At 43.9% G+C, this 18,509-nt stretch overlaps 1 protein-coding gene across 1 annotated transcript in view; it reads left to right on the top strand.

Moving 5' to 3' along the window:
- Window positions 1-18,509, top strand: part of TXLNB (taxilin beta) — a 53,809-nt gene that overhangs the window by 20,028 nt on the left and 15,272 nt on the right. Inside the window, exons 4-5 of the mRNA XM_073335218.1 lie at window positions 13,197-13,391; window positions 15,596-15,715. Of these exons, the coding sequence (XP_073191319.1) occupies window positions 13,197-13,391; window positions 15,596-15,715 (315 nt within the window). The remainder of the gene's footprint in view (window positions 1-13,196; window positions 13,392-15,595; window positions 15,716-18,509) is intronic.

Here is an 18,509-nt window from a genome sequence, read left to right as displayed (position 1 = left end):
GGTTTTTAAGGTCAGGCTTGACAAAGCCCTGGCTGGGATGATTTAACTGGGAATTGGTCCTGCTTCGAGCAGGGGGTTGGACTAGATGACCTTCTGGGGTCCCTTCCAACCCTGATATTCTATGATTCTATGATTGTAAGCTAGTTTCTTGTCTTTCAAGACTGGCAAATAGCTCTTGATTTTGCTGTTTGACCAGTTCAGATACTTTGCTATTTGAATAGCTGCCTGTAGGGTTTTCTGTTTTTAACTGATCATAGAGCACGTAGATAAAAACTTTCAAAGCAGCTGCATTCTCAGGCCCAAAATCACAGTTTTCTGCTAATGCATGTAAAGTTCTGATAAAAGATTCAGCAGATTCCCCTGTTTATTGAATTCTTTGGTGAAAACATGCCCTTTCATAAATCACATTTCCATGAGGTATAAAGTATTCATCAAACATAGCCAGAAACCTTTCACAGTCATCTCTGTGATTCTCTTTAGTAAAGGTAAAATACTTAAAGATGTGCTCTGGGTACTTTCCCATCGCATAAATTAAAGAGCATACCTGGATATCTCCAGTTTCCTTATGGAGTTTGGTTACATTGTGAAATCTTGCAAAATATTGCTTCCAGTCTCTCCATTCTTAAGGTGTATCAAAGCTGAAGTTCTCTGGGGCCCTAAAGAGTGGCATGCTGATAAAATAGATCCTGAAAACGTTGTTGCTTTTTTTCAATGTGCAACCTTTGTTGCTGCTTTCCTTCTGTTTCTGTTCTCCTCTGCAGTTAGGTTGCCTTTACTGCTGACATCTTGTCATGTACCACATATGAACTAGTTACAGAGCTTCCACCACAGAGAGAGATACAGAGAGATTGTGATGGGATGACTATCCCACACTTACCCTGCAGAGTTTAATGCAGGCCAGATGGGCCAATTAACCCATCAGGTAGCTGATTAAGGAAGCTCAGCTGGGCAGGATTAAGCATGGCCTATAAAGCCCAGGAGCTGAAAGAAGAAGGGGTAGCTGGGAAAAGGTAGACACTCCTAGGAGAAAGGGAGGCATAAGTGGAGACTGCAGTTACTACCTGGGAGAAAGGCTTTGGGGAACTGGTAGGCCCAGGAAGAAATGGGGAACCAGTAGTAGGAAGTAACCCAGAGATAGAACAGTGATGCCCGAGAGAGGAGGCCTGAACTGCTGAGCTGAGGGCCCCTGGCTGGAACCCAGAGAAGAGGGTGGGCCCAGGTTCACCTACCAGCCATTGGGCAAGTAGCACCAAGGCAATGAGTGGGAAGACTGCCTAGGACTATTGGGGAGCTAAACCTCCCCTGGAAGGGGTGAACATGGACTGTGAAACAGCTGGAGGGCCAAGCCACAAAGAGGATATTACAGGTCCTGAGGCTGTGAGGGGGCTGCAGGTGGACAGCAGAGACAGAGTGACGGTGTACAAACCGCAGGCAGGAGGCATCAGCCTTGAGTTAATCCCCAGACTACCACTCACCAGTCTGGCTGTGAGTGGTGCGCACCATGACAGAGATGTGTTCTCTTTAAGACACACTTTAATGCACTGACAGGTATAGCCATTGAGGTATATGCTCCGATAAGGCATATTACACATTGCGCCACTTAGTGACTAAACAGCATAATACAGTTTAGCATTTCTCTACGCATTCTGCCATGGCATCACTGCTATTGTTATTCAAGCTAACTAGATCAAAGCTAGCTCAGGTATTTCTACATGTGTTGTAGTCACAGCTCTGATTGCAATGTAGACATACCCTTAGACTCAGTATGTTTTATATATTATATATGTGTCTCCATAACAAAATAAGCACTAGTGATTTGCTGCAGGAGACTCACAAGGAGCTATTGGGTATTTTGATATAATTTGGGTGCTGGGATATTTTGAAATGACCATTGAGGATGAACCAAGCCAAAAAGTCAGTCTTATTTGCCTTGAGGATGAGAAAGATGTTGACCTAGTCTGCAAAAACTGTCTGAAGTTACAGTATCTGTGTGAGAGAAATTTTAATGTGTGTCAATGGGCTCAGATTCAAAGTGTGTCTGTAACTTCTTTGGTGTATTAGGTTGTCATGGATTCATAGGGTCTGGTCTATGCCCCAGGCTGTAACCAGTCCCTTGGGAGTGACCCCTTTAGTGTGCTCGTCCCCAAGGATCCACACAGTTCCATAGGGGAAGACCCATGCCTCCAGGACTCCTAAAGTAGGCCTTCAGGCACCAGCAATCCATGGCTCCCTGCAGTGAGTCCAGCCAAACCAGACTCCTGTGGGAGACTTGGTCTATGCCCCATCAGGGTTCAGGGTTCTCAGTGAGTATCTATAGTGACACCAAGCAGCTTTTTCAAACAAGTTAACAATTTATTAGTCACCTAGCATACAGAATCTGAAAGTCCTTAGGTTAGCACAGAGAGGCAAAGGTTAAGAGAGTTCAGCCTGGCCAATGCCAGGCCGGGGCTCCCTTCAGCCATCTAGGCTCTCTCTCCATCTCCATCCCTTTGTCCTTAGTTCCCGGTGTTTGAGTGTCTCTCTCCAGAGGCCAGTTCTCACCCAGCTTTTCCTTTTGTCCTCCAGCTGGTGCCTTTGCTCTGCCTTCCTTCTGAGAGGTGGGGAGGAAATTTCCTTCCTCTTGGTTGCTGATTGCTATGAATGTCCTGGCCAATGTCCCAGTCTTTCCAGGTTCTCAATTGATATGCTTTTCAGCCAGTCCTTTCATGACCTATCCATACCACCAGAGACAGTATAGTTACACAAATACTTCATGTCTCTTACTTTGCCCCAACAGTAACATTTTGGCCCTTTATACTCTGAGCATAGCAAGGCAAAGCATGGAGGGAATCTCAGACACACGGGAATCATAAAAATATTACTAAAATTCCCATTTTTCACATATGCCACTTAGATGTGAAATCTACAATAACCATGTTTCTTTAAATATCTTATTTTCTATTAAAAAGGCTCTGTTGCTAATTTTCCTGCTAGTTGTTTGTGAATACCTATAAATAATAAATATTATTATTGTTATTACATAAAAAATCTCTTCTGATCATTTTACCTTAAACCAATATCAGGCAGTTTTAAAGTGACTAAAGTATGTCCACGCATAGTTAAACCAGTGGAAACCCTAAGTATTTTTTTTAAAACCCACCTTTAGTTAAACCAGAGCAACTTTGTGTGTAGAGCAGACCTAATAGTATGGTGAGAGTAGATATGGAACTGGTTGCATTGTTGAATATCATAAATGACATCTCAGTAGTCAGATACTTCTTGATCTCACTATGACTAGGGTAACAGAGTTTGCTCCCTATTTTTGCATGGGGCATAAGTAGTTAATAGGGCCTTTTACCCTTAAACCTAGTGAGACTATCTCCAATATCTGTCACCTTTTAAACCATTTTACTTTGGAACTGGGTGACCAGCCAGGCAAACTTTTGGCTATTATTATAAAGCCAAATTCTGTCTGGCTTCAGTACTTGCCATGTGAACACACAAAACACAATTACACCCATAGCAAGAACCGAGTGTAAGTCTGTCCCCTAAAGGGGATAGAAGTTTAAAATTTGGCCACTACTTTCTTAGCCCTGGTCTCCACTACGAGTTTAGGTCAAATTTGGCAGCATTAGATCAATTTAACCTGCACCCATCCACACGATGAAGCCATTTTTGTCGACTTAAAGGGCTCTTAAAATTGATTTCTGTACTCCTCCCCAACGAGGGGATTAGCGCTGAAATCGACAGCGCCAGGTCGAATTTGGGGTAGTGTGGATGCAATTCGATGGTATTGGCCTCCGGGAGCTATCCCAGAGTGCTCCATTGTGACCGCTCTGGACAGCACTTTCAACTCAGATGCACTAGCCAGGTATACAGGAAAAGCCCCGGGAACTTTTGAATTTCATTTCCTGTTTGGCCAGCGTGGTGAGCTCATCAACACAGGTGACCATGCAGTCCCAGAATCGCAAAAGAGCTCCAGCATGGACTGAACGGGAGGTACTGGATCTGATTGCTGTATGGCGAGATGAATCCATGCTATCAGAACTCCGTTCCAAAAGATGAAATGCCAAAATATTTGCAAAAATCTCCAAGGGCATGATGGACAGAGGCTACAACAGGGACGCGCAGCAGTGCCATATGAAAATTAAGGATCTCAGGCAAGCCTACCAAAAAAGCAAAGAGGAAAACGGCCACTCTGGGTCAGAGTCCCAGACATGACACTTCTATGATGAGCTGCATGCAATTCTGGGGGCGGGGGGCCTCCCACTACCCCACCCATGTCCGTGGACACCTGCAAGGGGGGAGTCTCCTGCAATAGGGATGAGGATTTTGGGGACGAGGAAGATGAGGAGGAGGAGGAGGAGGATAGCGCACAGCAGCAAGCAGAGAAACCGTTCTCTCTGACAGCCAGGAACTGTTTATAACCCTGGAGCCAATACCCTCCCAACCCTCCCAAGACGGGCTCCCGGACCATGCAGCTGGTGAAGGCACCTCTGGTGAGTGTACCTTTGTAAATATGATACATGGTTTAAAAGCAATCATGTTTAATGATTAATTTGCCCTGAAGACTTGGGATGCATTCGTGACCAGTACAGCTACTGGAAAAGTCTGTTAACGTGTCTGGGGACAGAGTGGAAATCCTCCAGGGACATCTCCATGAAGCTCTCCTGGAGATACTCCCAAAGCCTTTGCAAAAGGTTTCTGCGGAGGGCAGCCTTATTCCATCCTCCATGGTAGGACACTTTACCACCAGGCCAGTAGCACGTAGTCTGGAATCATTGCATCACAGAGCCTGGCAGCGTATGGTCCTGGTGTTTGCTGGCATTCAAGCAACATCCCTTCTTTATCTCTCTGTGTTATCCTCAGGAGAGTGATCATCCCAGAGAATTGGGTGGGGAGGGGGGTTTAGTTGGGTTTGTGCTCCACGTTAACCTGAAAACCGCAGCCCCTCCTTTTAAATGGCCAACCCAATGGGTGCTTGGTATGGGAAAGGAGGGCGCTGCTGTCTGAAACCATTCCCACATGTTATGAAGGTTGAAGAAGCTGAAAGACTGTGACTTACCATGGCTGCCTGCAAGCCGAATTCTGTTGCCCGGCCCTGCATGTGTGATCTCTCACACCAAACCGGCAGGCCCTCAATATAAGAGGCAAAATGCGACCATGTACCAAAAGCTACATAATGTTAACAGCTTGGTTCACTGTGAAAGAGTCTACCCATTGTTCTCTAAAATATGTCTTTTTAAATACTACTCTCCCTTTTTTTCCTCCTGCAGCTGCAAATATTTCAACGCTCCCCCTATCATCTCCATCCCAGAGGCTAACACAGATAAGAAGGCAGAAAAAAGCACTCATGATGAAATGTTCTCTGAGCTCATGCAGTCCTCCCACACTGAAAGAGCCCAGCAGAATGCGTGGAGGCAAACAATGTCAGAGTCCAGGAAAGCAGAAAATGAACGCGAGGACAGGAGGGACGAGCGAGATGAGAGGTGGCGGGAGCAAGATGAGAGATGGCGGTAGCGCGATGAGAGGAGGCAGGATGCAATGCTGAGACTACTAGGGGATCAAACTGATATGCTCCGGTGTCTGGTGGAGCTGCAGGAAAGGCAGCAGGAGCACAGACTGCTGCTGGAGCCCCTCCGTAACTGCCCTCCCTCCTCCCCAAGTTCCATAGCCTCCTCACCCAGATGTCCAAGAACGTGGGGTGGTGAGGGGTCCTCCGAGCACCCAACCACTCCACCCCAGAGGACTGCCCAAGCAACAGAAGGCTGGCATTCAATAAGTTTTGAAGTGCAGTGTGGGCTTGTCCTTCCCTCCTCCCCTCATCCACCACCCCACCCGGTGCTTCCGTCCTCCCCTATCCTTTCTGGGCTACCTTGGCAGTTATCTCCCTATTTTGTGTGATGAATTAATAAAGAATGCATGAATGTGAAGCAACAATGACTTTATTGCATCTGCAAGTGGTGATCAAGCGGGGGGAGGGTGGTTGACTTACAGGGAAGTAGAGTGAACCAAGGGGCGGGTTTTCATCAAGGATAAACAAACACAACTGTCACACTGTAGCCTGGCCAGTCATGAAACTGGTTTTCAGAGCTTTTCTGATGTGCAGTGCACCCTGCTGTGCTCTTCTAATCGCCCTGGTGTCTGGCTATGCATAATCAGTGGCCAGGCAATTTGCCTCAACCTCCCACCCCGCCATAAACATCTCCCCCTTACTCTCATAGATATTGTGGAGCACACAGCAAGCAGCAATAACAATGGGAATATTGGTTTCGCTGAGGTCTAATCGAGTCAGTAAACTGCACCAGCAAGCTTTTAAACGTCCAAATGCACATTCTACCACCATTCTGCACTTGCTCAGCCTATAGTTGAACAGCTCCTTACTGCTGTCCAGGGTGCTTGTGTATGGCTTCATGAGCCATGGCATTAAGGGGTAGGCTGAGTCCCCAAGGATAACTATAGGCATTTCAACATCCCCAACAGTTATTTTCTGGTCTTAGAAGTAAGTCCCTTCCTGCAGCTGTTCAAACAGACCAGCGTTCCTGAACCTTTCAGGTACCTTTCCCGGCCATCCCACGTTGATGTCAGTGAAACATCCCTTGTGATCCACCAGTGCTTGCAGCACCATTGAAAAGTACCCCTTGCGGTTTATGTACTCGCTGGCTTGGTGCTCAGATGCCAAGATAGGGATATGGGTTCCGTCTATAGCCCCACCACAGTTAGGGAATCCCATTGCAGCAAAGTCATCCACTATGACCTGCACATTTCCCAGGGTCACTACCCTTGATATCAGCAGATCTTTGATTGCGTTGGCTACTTGCATCACAGCAGCCCCCACAGTATATTTGCCCACTCCAAATTGATTCCCAACTGACCGGTAGCTGTTTGGAGTTGCAAGCTTCCACAGAGCTATCGCCACTCGCTTGTGAACTGTGAGGGCTGCTCTCATCTTTGTATTCCTGTGCTTCAGGGCAGGGGAAAGCAAATCACAAAGTTCCATGAAAGTGCCCATACGCATGCTAAAATTTCGCAGTCACTGGGAATCATCCCAGACCTGCAACACTATGCGGTCCCACCAGTCTATGCTTGTTTCCCAGGCCCAGAACTGGTGTGCCATGGCATGAGCCTGGCCCATTAGCACCATGATGCCCGCATTACCAGGGCCCGTGCTTTGAGAGAAGTCTGTGTCCATGTCCTCATCACTCTCATCATCGCGCTGCCATTGCCTCCTCGCCTGCTTTTGCAGGTTCTGGTTCTGCACATACTGCAGAATAATGCGCAAGGTGTTTACAATGCTCATAACTGCCCTGGTGATCTAAGCGGGCTCAAAGCTTGCAGTGGTATGGCGTCTGCAGGAGAACAGAGTTGCAGCGGAAGCGGTGGCTGACAACAGATGCCACGAGAATAGATATTTACAGAGAATGATGAGAGCACCTGCAAGGTGGATTCATGAGAGCAAGAGAGCAGAGTTGCCACAGAAGCGGTGGAGGATGACGGTTAGCACCGCGCACATTTCCCGAGGAAGAACACACTTACCCGGGACCCCATGACAGACAACATGGAGAAATTCGCTATTGATACAATAGCAGCAGAGCAGAGTTGCAGCGGAAGTGGTGGATGACGACGGTGGATGACGGTGGATGACAACTAGCGGTCCTAGTGCATCGTCTGCTGCCAGCAGCACCTAGGACACAACAGCAGCGGTGTCGGTGAGCTGAGCTGAGCGGTGGTATGGCGTGGTATGGTGTCTGCGTGGAAAAAAGGCATGAAACAATTGTCTGCCATTGCTTTCATGGAGGGAGGGGCCACTGGCGACCTGTACCCAAAACCACTCGCGACAATGTTTTTGCCCCATCAGGCATTGGGAGCTTAACCCAGAATTCCAATGGGCGGCAGAGACAGTGCACCGCTCCATAGGTCGATGCTAGCCACGCATCGCTAGTGAGGACGCACTCCGCCAACTTAATGCGCTTTGTGTGGACATACACAATCGACTGTATAAAATCAATTTCTAAAAATCTACTTCTATAAAATTGACCTAATTTCGTAGTGTGGACATAAAGATGCTATAGACCTTTCTGTAAAACACAGAAGCACTAAGCCTACTCCAGCCTTGTGCAGACATTACAAGCAAGCAAAATAAAATAAGCCTATGGGAAAAAATATCAGTGTCTCCAAAATGGATAAGAATGAAATTCATAATGAAGAAAGTCAGTTGCCAATTCTCACAAATTTAACATGATCCTTGTAGTATTTAGTGGATTTTTAAAAGGCCCACATTCTGGAGTCATGTGATTACGTGGGGAAAAAAAGTAAAGCTACATTTCTAGCCCTTAGGGTTTCAGAGAGAGAGAGAGGCTAAAAAACCAGAAAGCAAATAAAAAGAATCCAAAGTGTATTATTTTAACCATGGTTTTAACCCAATTTAATTATTGGTGGGGGGAGGGGAAGGAGAGCCTGGCACATAATTTTTGAACACTTGGGGCTGGCAAATCTGCTTATATTATAAATCATGGGGAAAAGAAACTATAGAAAGCAGCTGATAGTGTCACTTAAGTTACAAAGCGTAAAACTTACCTCTCCTATCCACATTATGAATCTCCTCTCACTTGCCATGGCATATTATATGCACATCATGTCATGTGAATATCATGTGTATAGTCTACACTCGTTCAGTGTGTGGAATTCCCACTGACATGCACTGAAGTGCTGCAGAATATGCAATATAGAATTGTACTACAAACAAGAAATACACAACAGAAAGGAAAGTTTGTCTTGGTTCTTTTTTTGGTTAATATCAGGAACCTCAAATCTTTATGCAGTTACAAACCAACCATGCAAATGATTTCCCTGCAACTACACTTGACAGCAGAAAACAGATTTTTAATTCTCCCTCAAGAAAAGCAAAATACATGTTCCTAAAAAGAACAGAATTTATTCTCATTGTTATACTGTATATCCCACTGTCTTTTACAGAAGTCAGCTAATACCCCCAGTGATACATTTCTCTGTGTTGTGTTATTGTTCTGAAAATTAGCTGACAGTCTGGTGGCTGTTTAATTACATAAATATCTCATGTCCCTTGTGCTTCTTGCTCATGGACAGTTAAGAGTGAAAGACTCTTATGTAAACACCAGCCAGTCACCAGTTCTGATTCTGGGCATGACCGAAGCAGTTTGTGAGTCAGACTGCACTGCCTCAGAATCACAGGATCATCAACCTAATCAGGGAGTAGTAAACTGATCTCACTTGCACTCCTTTCACTCAGGTGTGACTTCAGTGGAATTACAGTATTCTTAATTTACAAGATCAAAATCAATCCTGGATAATCTTAATTCTATGAGGTCTTTTATTCATAAAATATCACTCATTAAAATGATTAAGCCTACACATAAGGTAGCATTGCCCCTTTTTGACCCAAGTGGCTAGTCAAAGTTCAGGGCTATGTGGGAGTTTGAGGTGGAAGGAGAAATTGGTGGCAGCCAGGTATTTCTTTGATGCAGCCTTGTTTATTTACAAGGAATGCACAAAGTCCTGTGTTCCTGACCACAGAAGGACCCAAGAACAAAAGGGAGCAGGTCCTTAGCTTACCAGCCCCCCAGACCTCTTTGGCCAACACCAGACCTAAAAACTCTCTAGCTTTTCCCACTCCAGCATCACACCACTGTGCTTACAGGCTCCTGCTTGGTTTTTCTTGCCATTTTTCCTCTGCCTCTCTCTCTCTCTCTCTCTCTCTCTTCTTCTTCTTTGTGACCTCAGCAGTATCTGAATGCTCTCTCACAGTCCCACACAGCCCTCCCCAAAACAATACGCAGCCCAAAAGCTCCTGAGGGGGTTTACACACTCCTGTTGTCTTAGATGAGGCTTATGTTTATAGTTAAGTTAACTGAAGGGTAAGTTGACACCTATCACCTTCAATGGCATTTTAACCCAACACATAACAAGCTTTCACCCACTTCATAACAGTATCTTCTTTCAGATGTTATGAGATTTTATTAAATTTATTATTGCACTTTTAACAGTGAAACATAGGAAGGCTATATCAGTATCATATTGGCATATGAGGTATGGATATACCTCCAATATGGGAATTAAGAAAAGAGAGCGAGGTGGAGGAGAGAGTAGAACTGGATCAAGGGGATATCTTAAGAATCAATTTTAGTTTCTGGAAGCTCATCCACCTGTAAGCATAGAGGAGATGCAGCATATTTATTTGTGTTAAAACTCCAAACCATAATTTACAACTTTTAGAGAAGTGAGTGTAGATTTCACTAATTAATGAAGGAAATATGATTTGCATGTTCTGAATGCTTCGAACATGCTGAAAGAAAATCCTACAGGAAGAGATTCTGCTCTGTGACAGCAGTGTGAATCCAGAGCATTGGATTTGTGGAGCTACTCCAGCTTTAACAGCTGTAAGCAAGAGCAGATCTGACTCTTAACGTTTAGAATTATGAAGAAAACTTAAATGATCTTGCTGTACAGAAACAAGCCTGAGAAACCAAGAGCAACAGGCAATAGAGGGAATGCTCACAGATTAATAGGGATAGGAATGACTGGAGATTTTGGATGTACTTGAGGTGAACAATTACACAGTAACACAAATAGGAAAGTTTACTTTGAGCCAGGTGATGGCTGCCCCAATGTGGGGACAACAGCCTTCCCCCTTCCGTGTGACCCTGCTCAGGGGGCAGCACAACTGGTGTGGAGAGAAGAAACATTGCTAAGCTAGATCTAGAGAGCCATTGCCTCTCCACTGGCCCAGTGCAGGTGCAGTACATGCCACTCCCTTTCCTAGGGAGCTAAAGCTACTGCTTCCTGGTACACTCTGGGAAGGAATTCTTGACAAGTCAGTCAGCATTCCTCCTACAGTAGTGTCTAGAGGCCTCTGAGATCAGAACCCCTTTGTGCTAGCTATTGTACTTACACATAGCAAGATACAGTCCCTGCCTGAAAGAGTTTACAACCTAGACAGGCAAAGGAAGTATTATTATCATACCCATTTTATAGATGGGAAAACCAATGTACAGTGTCACTCAGGAGTTAAATGCAGTTTTCCTGAGACCAGTTCAGTGTCTTAACTATAAGACCAGCTTTCCTTTCAGCTAGATGCAGCCTCGTTTCAAAATACTTGAAATTCAACTGGTGACCATTATCTGATACCTAAAATCATAATATGAGAAATTCTGATTGGACCAGCTACTCTATGGACTCCCAGTTCTGCACAGCTGCTTGTAGAGTGTTCCAAAACCCCACAAGACAGTCAGTAGCTCAAAGCCACCGTCTGGCCTTTTGTTTGGGGGAGAGAAGGAGATCAAATTGAACAATGCACCCCACACCAAAAATGCATGATGACTCTAACAAACCTTAACCAGCAATTCTTTTGTTGTGCTTCAGGTAATTATTCTTCCTTCCAAGGTGAATAATAAATGAGACCCAAAGTGTTATCACTGTGTATGTTTTAACATTTGCACAATTGCTACTTTCTGGCTATTTTATGTCACCTTGCTACAAAATGGTTCATTGTAGCTCATCTCCAAGACGTGGAAATGTTTTGCTTTATATTCATTTGGATATATTTATTACTTTACTGAGCTCAGAATAATGATAATGATATTTTATTAATGCACTTTGCTCTTCTAAAAGAATGAAATATCTATGGAGGCTCGACTTAAGGATTAGGCCCTGTGCTAGGAGTCTAAAAGACACGTATTCAATTCCCAGCATTACCAAAGGCTTCCTGAGTGAGCTGGATAGATCACTTTCTCTCTCTATGGCTCAGTTGTCCACCTGTAAAATGGAGATTATAATATTGCTTTCCTCCCACTCTTTGTCTTGTCTATTTTGGTTGGAAGCTCTTCTTTGTGTGTTTGTGTGTACATATAGCGCTTAGTTCAATGGGGCCCCAATCTCAGCTGTGGCCCCTAGGCACTACTGTAATACAAACAATACTGTAATACAAACAATAATGCTATCCCAAATTTCCCTCCTCCAGAAAACTGCATGACTCTGTGATCTCCATCCATGTCCAGTCCACCACAAGGAAAAGTGACCTCCAATAGAAGCAGTAGTTGTTTTTCATCAGATCTTTAAGATGTGTTCCTTGTAGAAAGTGTAGAATGTTACACACCCACTGCGCGCTCGTTTTTTTTCTAGAATAGGAGATAAATCTATGCCTTTGAGGAACATCTATAATATAAATTAGAGTGTGCTAGTCAGCTACAGCTGTGTTCACACATGGTTATAATAAATTATCCTTGTCCAGTGTAATCAGGGATTTCATATAAATAAATATGCTAGCTGAACTATGCTATGGGATTGTAAAGTAAGCCACTATGCAATTTGTAGGTTGGTTTCTTAATGTGTTGTAACATGTTAGGTGTGGCTACCAATAATGTTACAACAGGATTACACACCCTTAGAAGCAAATAACTAAGAAATAAAAAACTGGGTCATCCCAATGCTAGAACACTGAATCCAGGCATCTGATACTTTCACTTATACATAAAAACATCCTAAATAGAGTTTCACTGATAAGTGTGGAACAAATCCGGCCATCCTTACTCCGGCAACACTCCCATTATTTGGCTCTGTGTTGGCAAATAAACTTCTGTATCTGTACAACACACAGCCCAGTATAGTTGTCTGATTTACTGCTCGATGAAGCAGAAGAGACTGGGTTATGAGAGAGAAACCCCTCTATTGGTGCTGAATTAAGACCAAACATTTTTGTTCGTGGCCAAAACTTTTCGGTTTGGGGGGGTTTCAACTAAAAGCCGAAACTTTCCACAGAAAGCAAACACCTTCCAACAAACATGGTCATTTTGTCAAAAACCCAAGTTTCCATCAGAAAACAGTTTGGATGCAACATTTTTGACCAGATATCTTCCTTCATAGCAAAGGTAATGCTGAAATATTGGGAATCGGTACATTTATATTTTGTATAAACATTCTCATACCCAAGCTGCTCTGGTTTGAGAGTTCCCTTTAACTCAATCTGTATAAATGCAAGTCCTTGTTTTCCTCCTTTCTTTCAAGGCTACTGCCTAATCCAGTCTATGTATTTATAGTCACACTCATTACCTGGGTTTAAAAAAGAAAGACAGAGCTCTAAAGAGACATTATAACCTTCAGATGAGTCCAAGTCTTTTCTTTTTTTTTAAAGCTGGCTGTTGTGTTACCCATTTAAATTATCACATTCTCCACATTTTTAACAGGAGGAAACTCTTCAACGGGCCCGGGAGGAAGACGAGAAGAGAAAAGAGATCACTAATCATTTCCAGGGCACACTGAGTGATATCCAGACTCAGATTGAGCAGCAAAGTGAAAGGAACATGAAACTATGCCAGGAGAACACAGAACTGGCCGAGAAACTGAAAAGCATCATTGATCAGTATGAACTCAGAGAGGAGGTGAGACTACTAAGGCATGCAGCCTCCTTGAGGTAGGGAAAGGCAGGTTTTGAAGTTCATGAGGATTAGATTTATTGACACCACCCCATCCTCTTCATCTGCAGTCATTTTTGTTCTTCACGAGGCTTTTCCGTGAAATGCAACATGGATAACATTGTCAAGATTTAATAACACATTGCAGTTTAATCCAGACCTCATCAGAAGCAAGTTAGTGTTTCAACCTTTCTCTGGCAGCTGCAGATTAATAAAAAATGTAAACCAGGGATGCTCGGCATCTGAACAGACTCTAGTGTGCAGACCCGCAGTAAAAAAATATACAGATAGCATATTATCCCTTCAGTAAATCTCAGGACTATTGAGAAAATTTCAACAAAACTCCTATATTTTCAAACTATGCTGATTTTTTTCCCATCTTTAGTAAATATCTCAACTCATGACTTTGTGGGACTTTTTATTGTTAATTAGTATGTTCATTGTGGTTCTCAGTCCAAATATATGCACTAAAAACAGAAGGAAAAGTGACATAAGTACTGTGTACTTCCAGTCTCAGAGGCTGACCCACTTTGGACTGAGCACATCCATCTAATTATTTTAAAATCTTATCGTATCACACATGAGACCATCCCCTGAATGAACTATAAATGCATTTTAATGGTTTCTATCAAAATAAAAAGAAATTTTATCTAAATGTGGCATGATTTATAGACCCATCTCATAAGAGATTAAGAATTCAGATTTTTTCCCAACCCAAATCAGAACAAAATATCAAAATTTTAAAAATGTTCATGAACTAACAATCTGAAACATTTTTTGGATTATGTCAATTCATAATTTCAAAATGTTTTGTTCTGATTTAGACTTTTTATTCTTAAGCTTTTTTTAGAATAAATGAGCTAAAATTTTGAAATGTAAAGTCATTTCAAACCATAAAACAAAATTTTTCTATTAGAAAATGTCAAAACAGGATGTTTTGACCATTTCAAAAGTTTTTTCTCAAAATTTTTTCAAATTGAGCAATTGGTTGAAAGCAACCCTTTCCTGTGGACAGTTTTGGTTTCATAAATCAGCATTTTCCCCCACACAAAAAAGTTACACTGGAAAATTCCCAGCCAGCTCTAATGATTTACTCAACACAGCAAGAGCCATTGCTATTGCTAATATTTCTTTTGGGAAAGCCTGCTATAGAGTCATCGATTCAAAGACCAGAAGCACCATGAGATTATCTAGTCTGACCTCCTGTATATTTCACCCACTAATTTCTGCATCAAACCAATGTTATGTGGTTGAGCTGGAACACATGTAATTACCAGGAGGAAACAATAGTCAATAAGGGCTCAACCTCACAAAGTGCTGAGCACTCTGGCCTGATCCAGTAAAGTACTGAAGCACATGCTGAACTTTACATGTGTGTGTAGTCCAATTGCCTCAGCAAGACAGCTCCTATGCTTAAATTTAAGCATGTCCTCAAGTGCTTTGTTATGTCAGGCAAGAATGCTCAGCACCTTGTAGACTGAAGCCCAAAGGGCCCGATCCTGTTTAGAGCTCTGTCCCGATGAACCCCTGCACCCACATTGAGCTGTTTGCAGGGTTGGGGCCTAAAATCTCTGTTTTCACTTTATAGGATCAATTGACTTTGATGTTTGATTCTAATATGCTCCATCTATCAAAATCTTGACCAGTTAACAGCACCAATAAACTGTGTTATGCATGTTCATGATCTAATGAGCAAACATTTGAGATATGATTAATCTTTTTGATTCTACTAATGAGTTTATATGTGGATATTGTACATTCTAATGCACAGTATTGGAAAAGGTCCCCAGGACTTTTTTGTTATTATAAGTCTAAATGAATACAAACTTGGTTTCACTTCTAGAGTAAATTCTGGTACAATTTGTTCTTATGACAAGACCTATCATTTTCTAATAACTGCAATAGGCTGGGAATGTTTGGGGTTTCCATTTGTAGAGCCCTTCTCGGTACAAAAATTGGATCTGCATTCAATAGGTGATCTGTAAAGATGGTAAGCAATACAACCACATCTGCAGTTATAAAGTAGATATCCATGGATTTGCAGGGCTCTATTCATTTGCAATATTTTGGCCTTTATGCTTGTTCTAGTAGGCAGCCATACATGTGTGAGCATGCAGGTCTGTTTTTTCACTACATGTGCAATTTCAACACAGCAGTTTGTTTTCTTGCAGCAACTTGATAAAATATTTAAGCACAGAGAACTTCAACAGAAACTGGTGGATGCCAAGTTGGAGCAATCACAGGAAATGATGAAAGAAGCAGAGGAGCGACATGAACGAGAAAAGGAATACGTACTTATCTATCTAAATCTGTCTGCTCATTTGTCTGTCTGTCATTAGATAAAAGATGGGCCCATCTCATCCCTGAATACCATTTCACCACTATAATTGGCTCTACAGGTCTGAGTTGTGAGACAGTGACAGGGCAGTGTGAGGGAAACTTTGGTGTGCCTGTACTGTAGATTCAGGAATGCAGCCTCCAGAACTGCCAGATTGCCACCTTTTCTTAGTGCATGGCTAATTCATCAGTCATGGGGCCAGATCATGCTACCAGTCCTAAAGCACCAATCTCCATCAATGCCTGCCAATGACATTTCCCCATGGGCTCTGATGACCCCACTGAATGTGCCTGAATTCCAGTTGGGCCCAGCTGGTAGAGGGTGTCTCCAGTAGAGGGTGTCTTCAGTAGAGGGTGCGGGCAGTGGCTAACAGAGAGGCCAAGGAAGGAGTTTTGAGTGTATCATCCAGTAATCAAATCAACAGGTGCTGAAAGTGGAACCCCTAGAAGTGCTGTCCCTCTCAGAATGTGGGGGCTAGAGTTGTCACCTTTGCTGACTCTGTCTACAAAATCCTTCTCCAAAAGTATTTTAGCCAGGCTATATGGACCTATTTCTGTTATTTCCATTTTTTCATGAAGTAGTGAAAAATCAACATTCTTTGTACATGGTTTTCTGGAGAGGGGAATTTTCTTTGCAATTCTCCGGAACAACTAGCACCTATGAAAGAGTAAGGTCAATAACTGGTTCAATTAGCTATAAAATCATATGGGAATGGGATATAATAATACATACTTATGCTTAAATAGTCTTATGAACATTAACTGAATTAATGCTCGCAGCCTGCCTTTGAGGTAGGCAAGTATGGATTATTACAACTTGGTAATAATACAGCCCAAACTCAGTCAAAGAAGTTAAGTGACTGTATACGCACTGACTCCATGGGTACTCCAGGGCTGGAGTACCCATGGAAAGAAATTAGTAGGTGTTTAGCACTGTGGCAAGATGGCTGATTTTAGTCTGGTGGGCCCTGCGCTTTTCTTGTTGGGGAGCTAAGATGCCACCTTTGCCCTGCTCTTGGGTGCCGAAGTCTCTGCTACTAGCCCGGGAAGGTGGTAGAGGAGGGAAGCGGGGGAGGGGTCTGGGTTTGCTATGAGTCCCAGCCCCTCTCAACCCCTGTGGGTTTCTTACCCTCATCCCCCTTAGGTGGGGTTACCCTCGGTCCTTAGATGCTGGGGAGAAGGGAGTCTCCCTGTCCTGCTGGGCAGGGTCTCCCTTACTCCAATCCTCAGGTTTTCAAAATCTCTCAACGCACCTCCAAGCTCCAGTCCTTCCTCCTCCTCCTCTGTCTGCCAGATGCAGGGGGGTTTATTAGGTTCCTAACAGGGCCTTACTTGACTGCAGGTGCTCCAATTAACCTGTGGCCACCTTCCCTAGTCTACAGGGAACCATGCCTTAATTGGTCTTGAGCTTATATATCTAGCACTCTCCCACTGCTCCCTGGCCCTCCTGTATCACAGCACCCATGAGCAGTCAGCTCTCCCCTCCCCCTCCAGCACCTCCTGTCCAGCTGCTGCCCCGCCAATCAGCGCCTTCCCCTTCCTCCCAGCGCCTACCGCCCACCGCGATCAGCTGTTTCGTGGAGTGCTGGAGACTCTGGGAGGGAGGGGAAAGAGTGGGGATGGGGCACGCTGGCAGGAGGGGGCGGAACTGGGCAGGAAAGAGGTGGGCGGGGGTGGGAGTTTGGGGGAAGGGATGGGGTGGGGGCGGGGCCTGGTTCGGAGTGGGGGCGGGAAGACGTGGGTCGGGGGTGGGGGTTTGGGGAAAAGGGTCAGGTGGGGGTGCGGTCTGGGGTGGAGCGGGGGTATGAGCACACACACACACCCACACACCCGTCCAGAGGAAGCCGGTGCCTATGAGTGAGTGACTCAAGCCATGCGATGAGTCAGTGTCAGAGTAGGATTGGTACACTGGAATTCATCATTCACAGTCTTGTATCCAGACTGCAGGACTATACTTGTCCTCCACCTGAATCATATTGCACACTACTGAGTTCAAGGCACCATGCTATTAAAATATATGTAATTAAGACATTTATGATCCAGCCCTCTTAGGATGAGCTCAGTAGTACAGAAGGGCAAACTTCAATCACAGAAAGCACTTGCTGGAAAAGTCTTTCAGGGACAGAATTGTCTTACAACTCTCTATGTACCATTTTACAGAGCTCTCCCCATCAGTTTTGCCTTAAGTTTTTAGCTTTTTCAAGCTGTTTTTTAATAAAGTGTTTTTATTCTTATAGTTATCCAATTAGTCTTTTAATTGTACTTTTTTGTCTTAACTTCAACACCATACATGGTTTACTTGCCCCAGCACAAAACCTCTTTACCTCCCTCAGCAAGCGCTGCGAGATCTACAAAAACATACAAGGAGGGACATTTGTGCAGTGATGTTTTTAAAATGTGCTCTTGCTTCTTAGGAACCTACTCACTGAACATTAAACAAACCCTGAAAACAAACCCTTCAAGCAAACATGGCACTGCACTGCATGCAGTATTGTGAAGCAGGTTTCTCCAGTCTATTCCTCCTCCTCTAACTTCTCCCAAAGATCCAGAGCACCCAGCCCCGATATTGAGGTCAGGCAGCAGGGCCAGGATTAATATAAGTACCGATTGAGAAAACAAGTTAGTCACCTAATAAAAATGAATTGTCTAATTGACTGAGCCTGCAAGGCCCCACACTCAGCTCACTGGAGTTTGTCTGTAACACAATAACTTTTGAACACTGCGTCCGATCAATTCTAAAATACCCAG

The sequence above is a fragment of the Lepidochelys kempii genome, chromosome 3 (genome assembly GCF_965140285.1).
Source record: "Lepidochelys kempii isolate rLepKem1 chromosome 3, rLepKem1.hap1, whole genome shotgun sequence".
In the NCBI taxonomy this organism is placed as follows: Eukaryota; Metazoa; Chordata; order Testudines; family Cheloniidae; genus Lepidochelys; species Lepidochelys kempii.
This window is presented reverse-complemented; position numbering and strand designations above follow the sequence as displayed.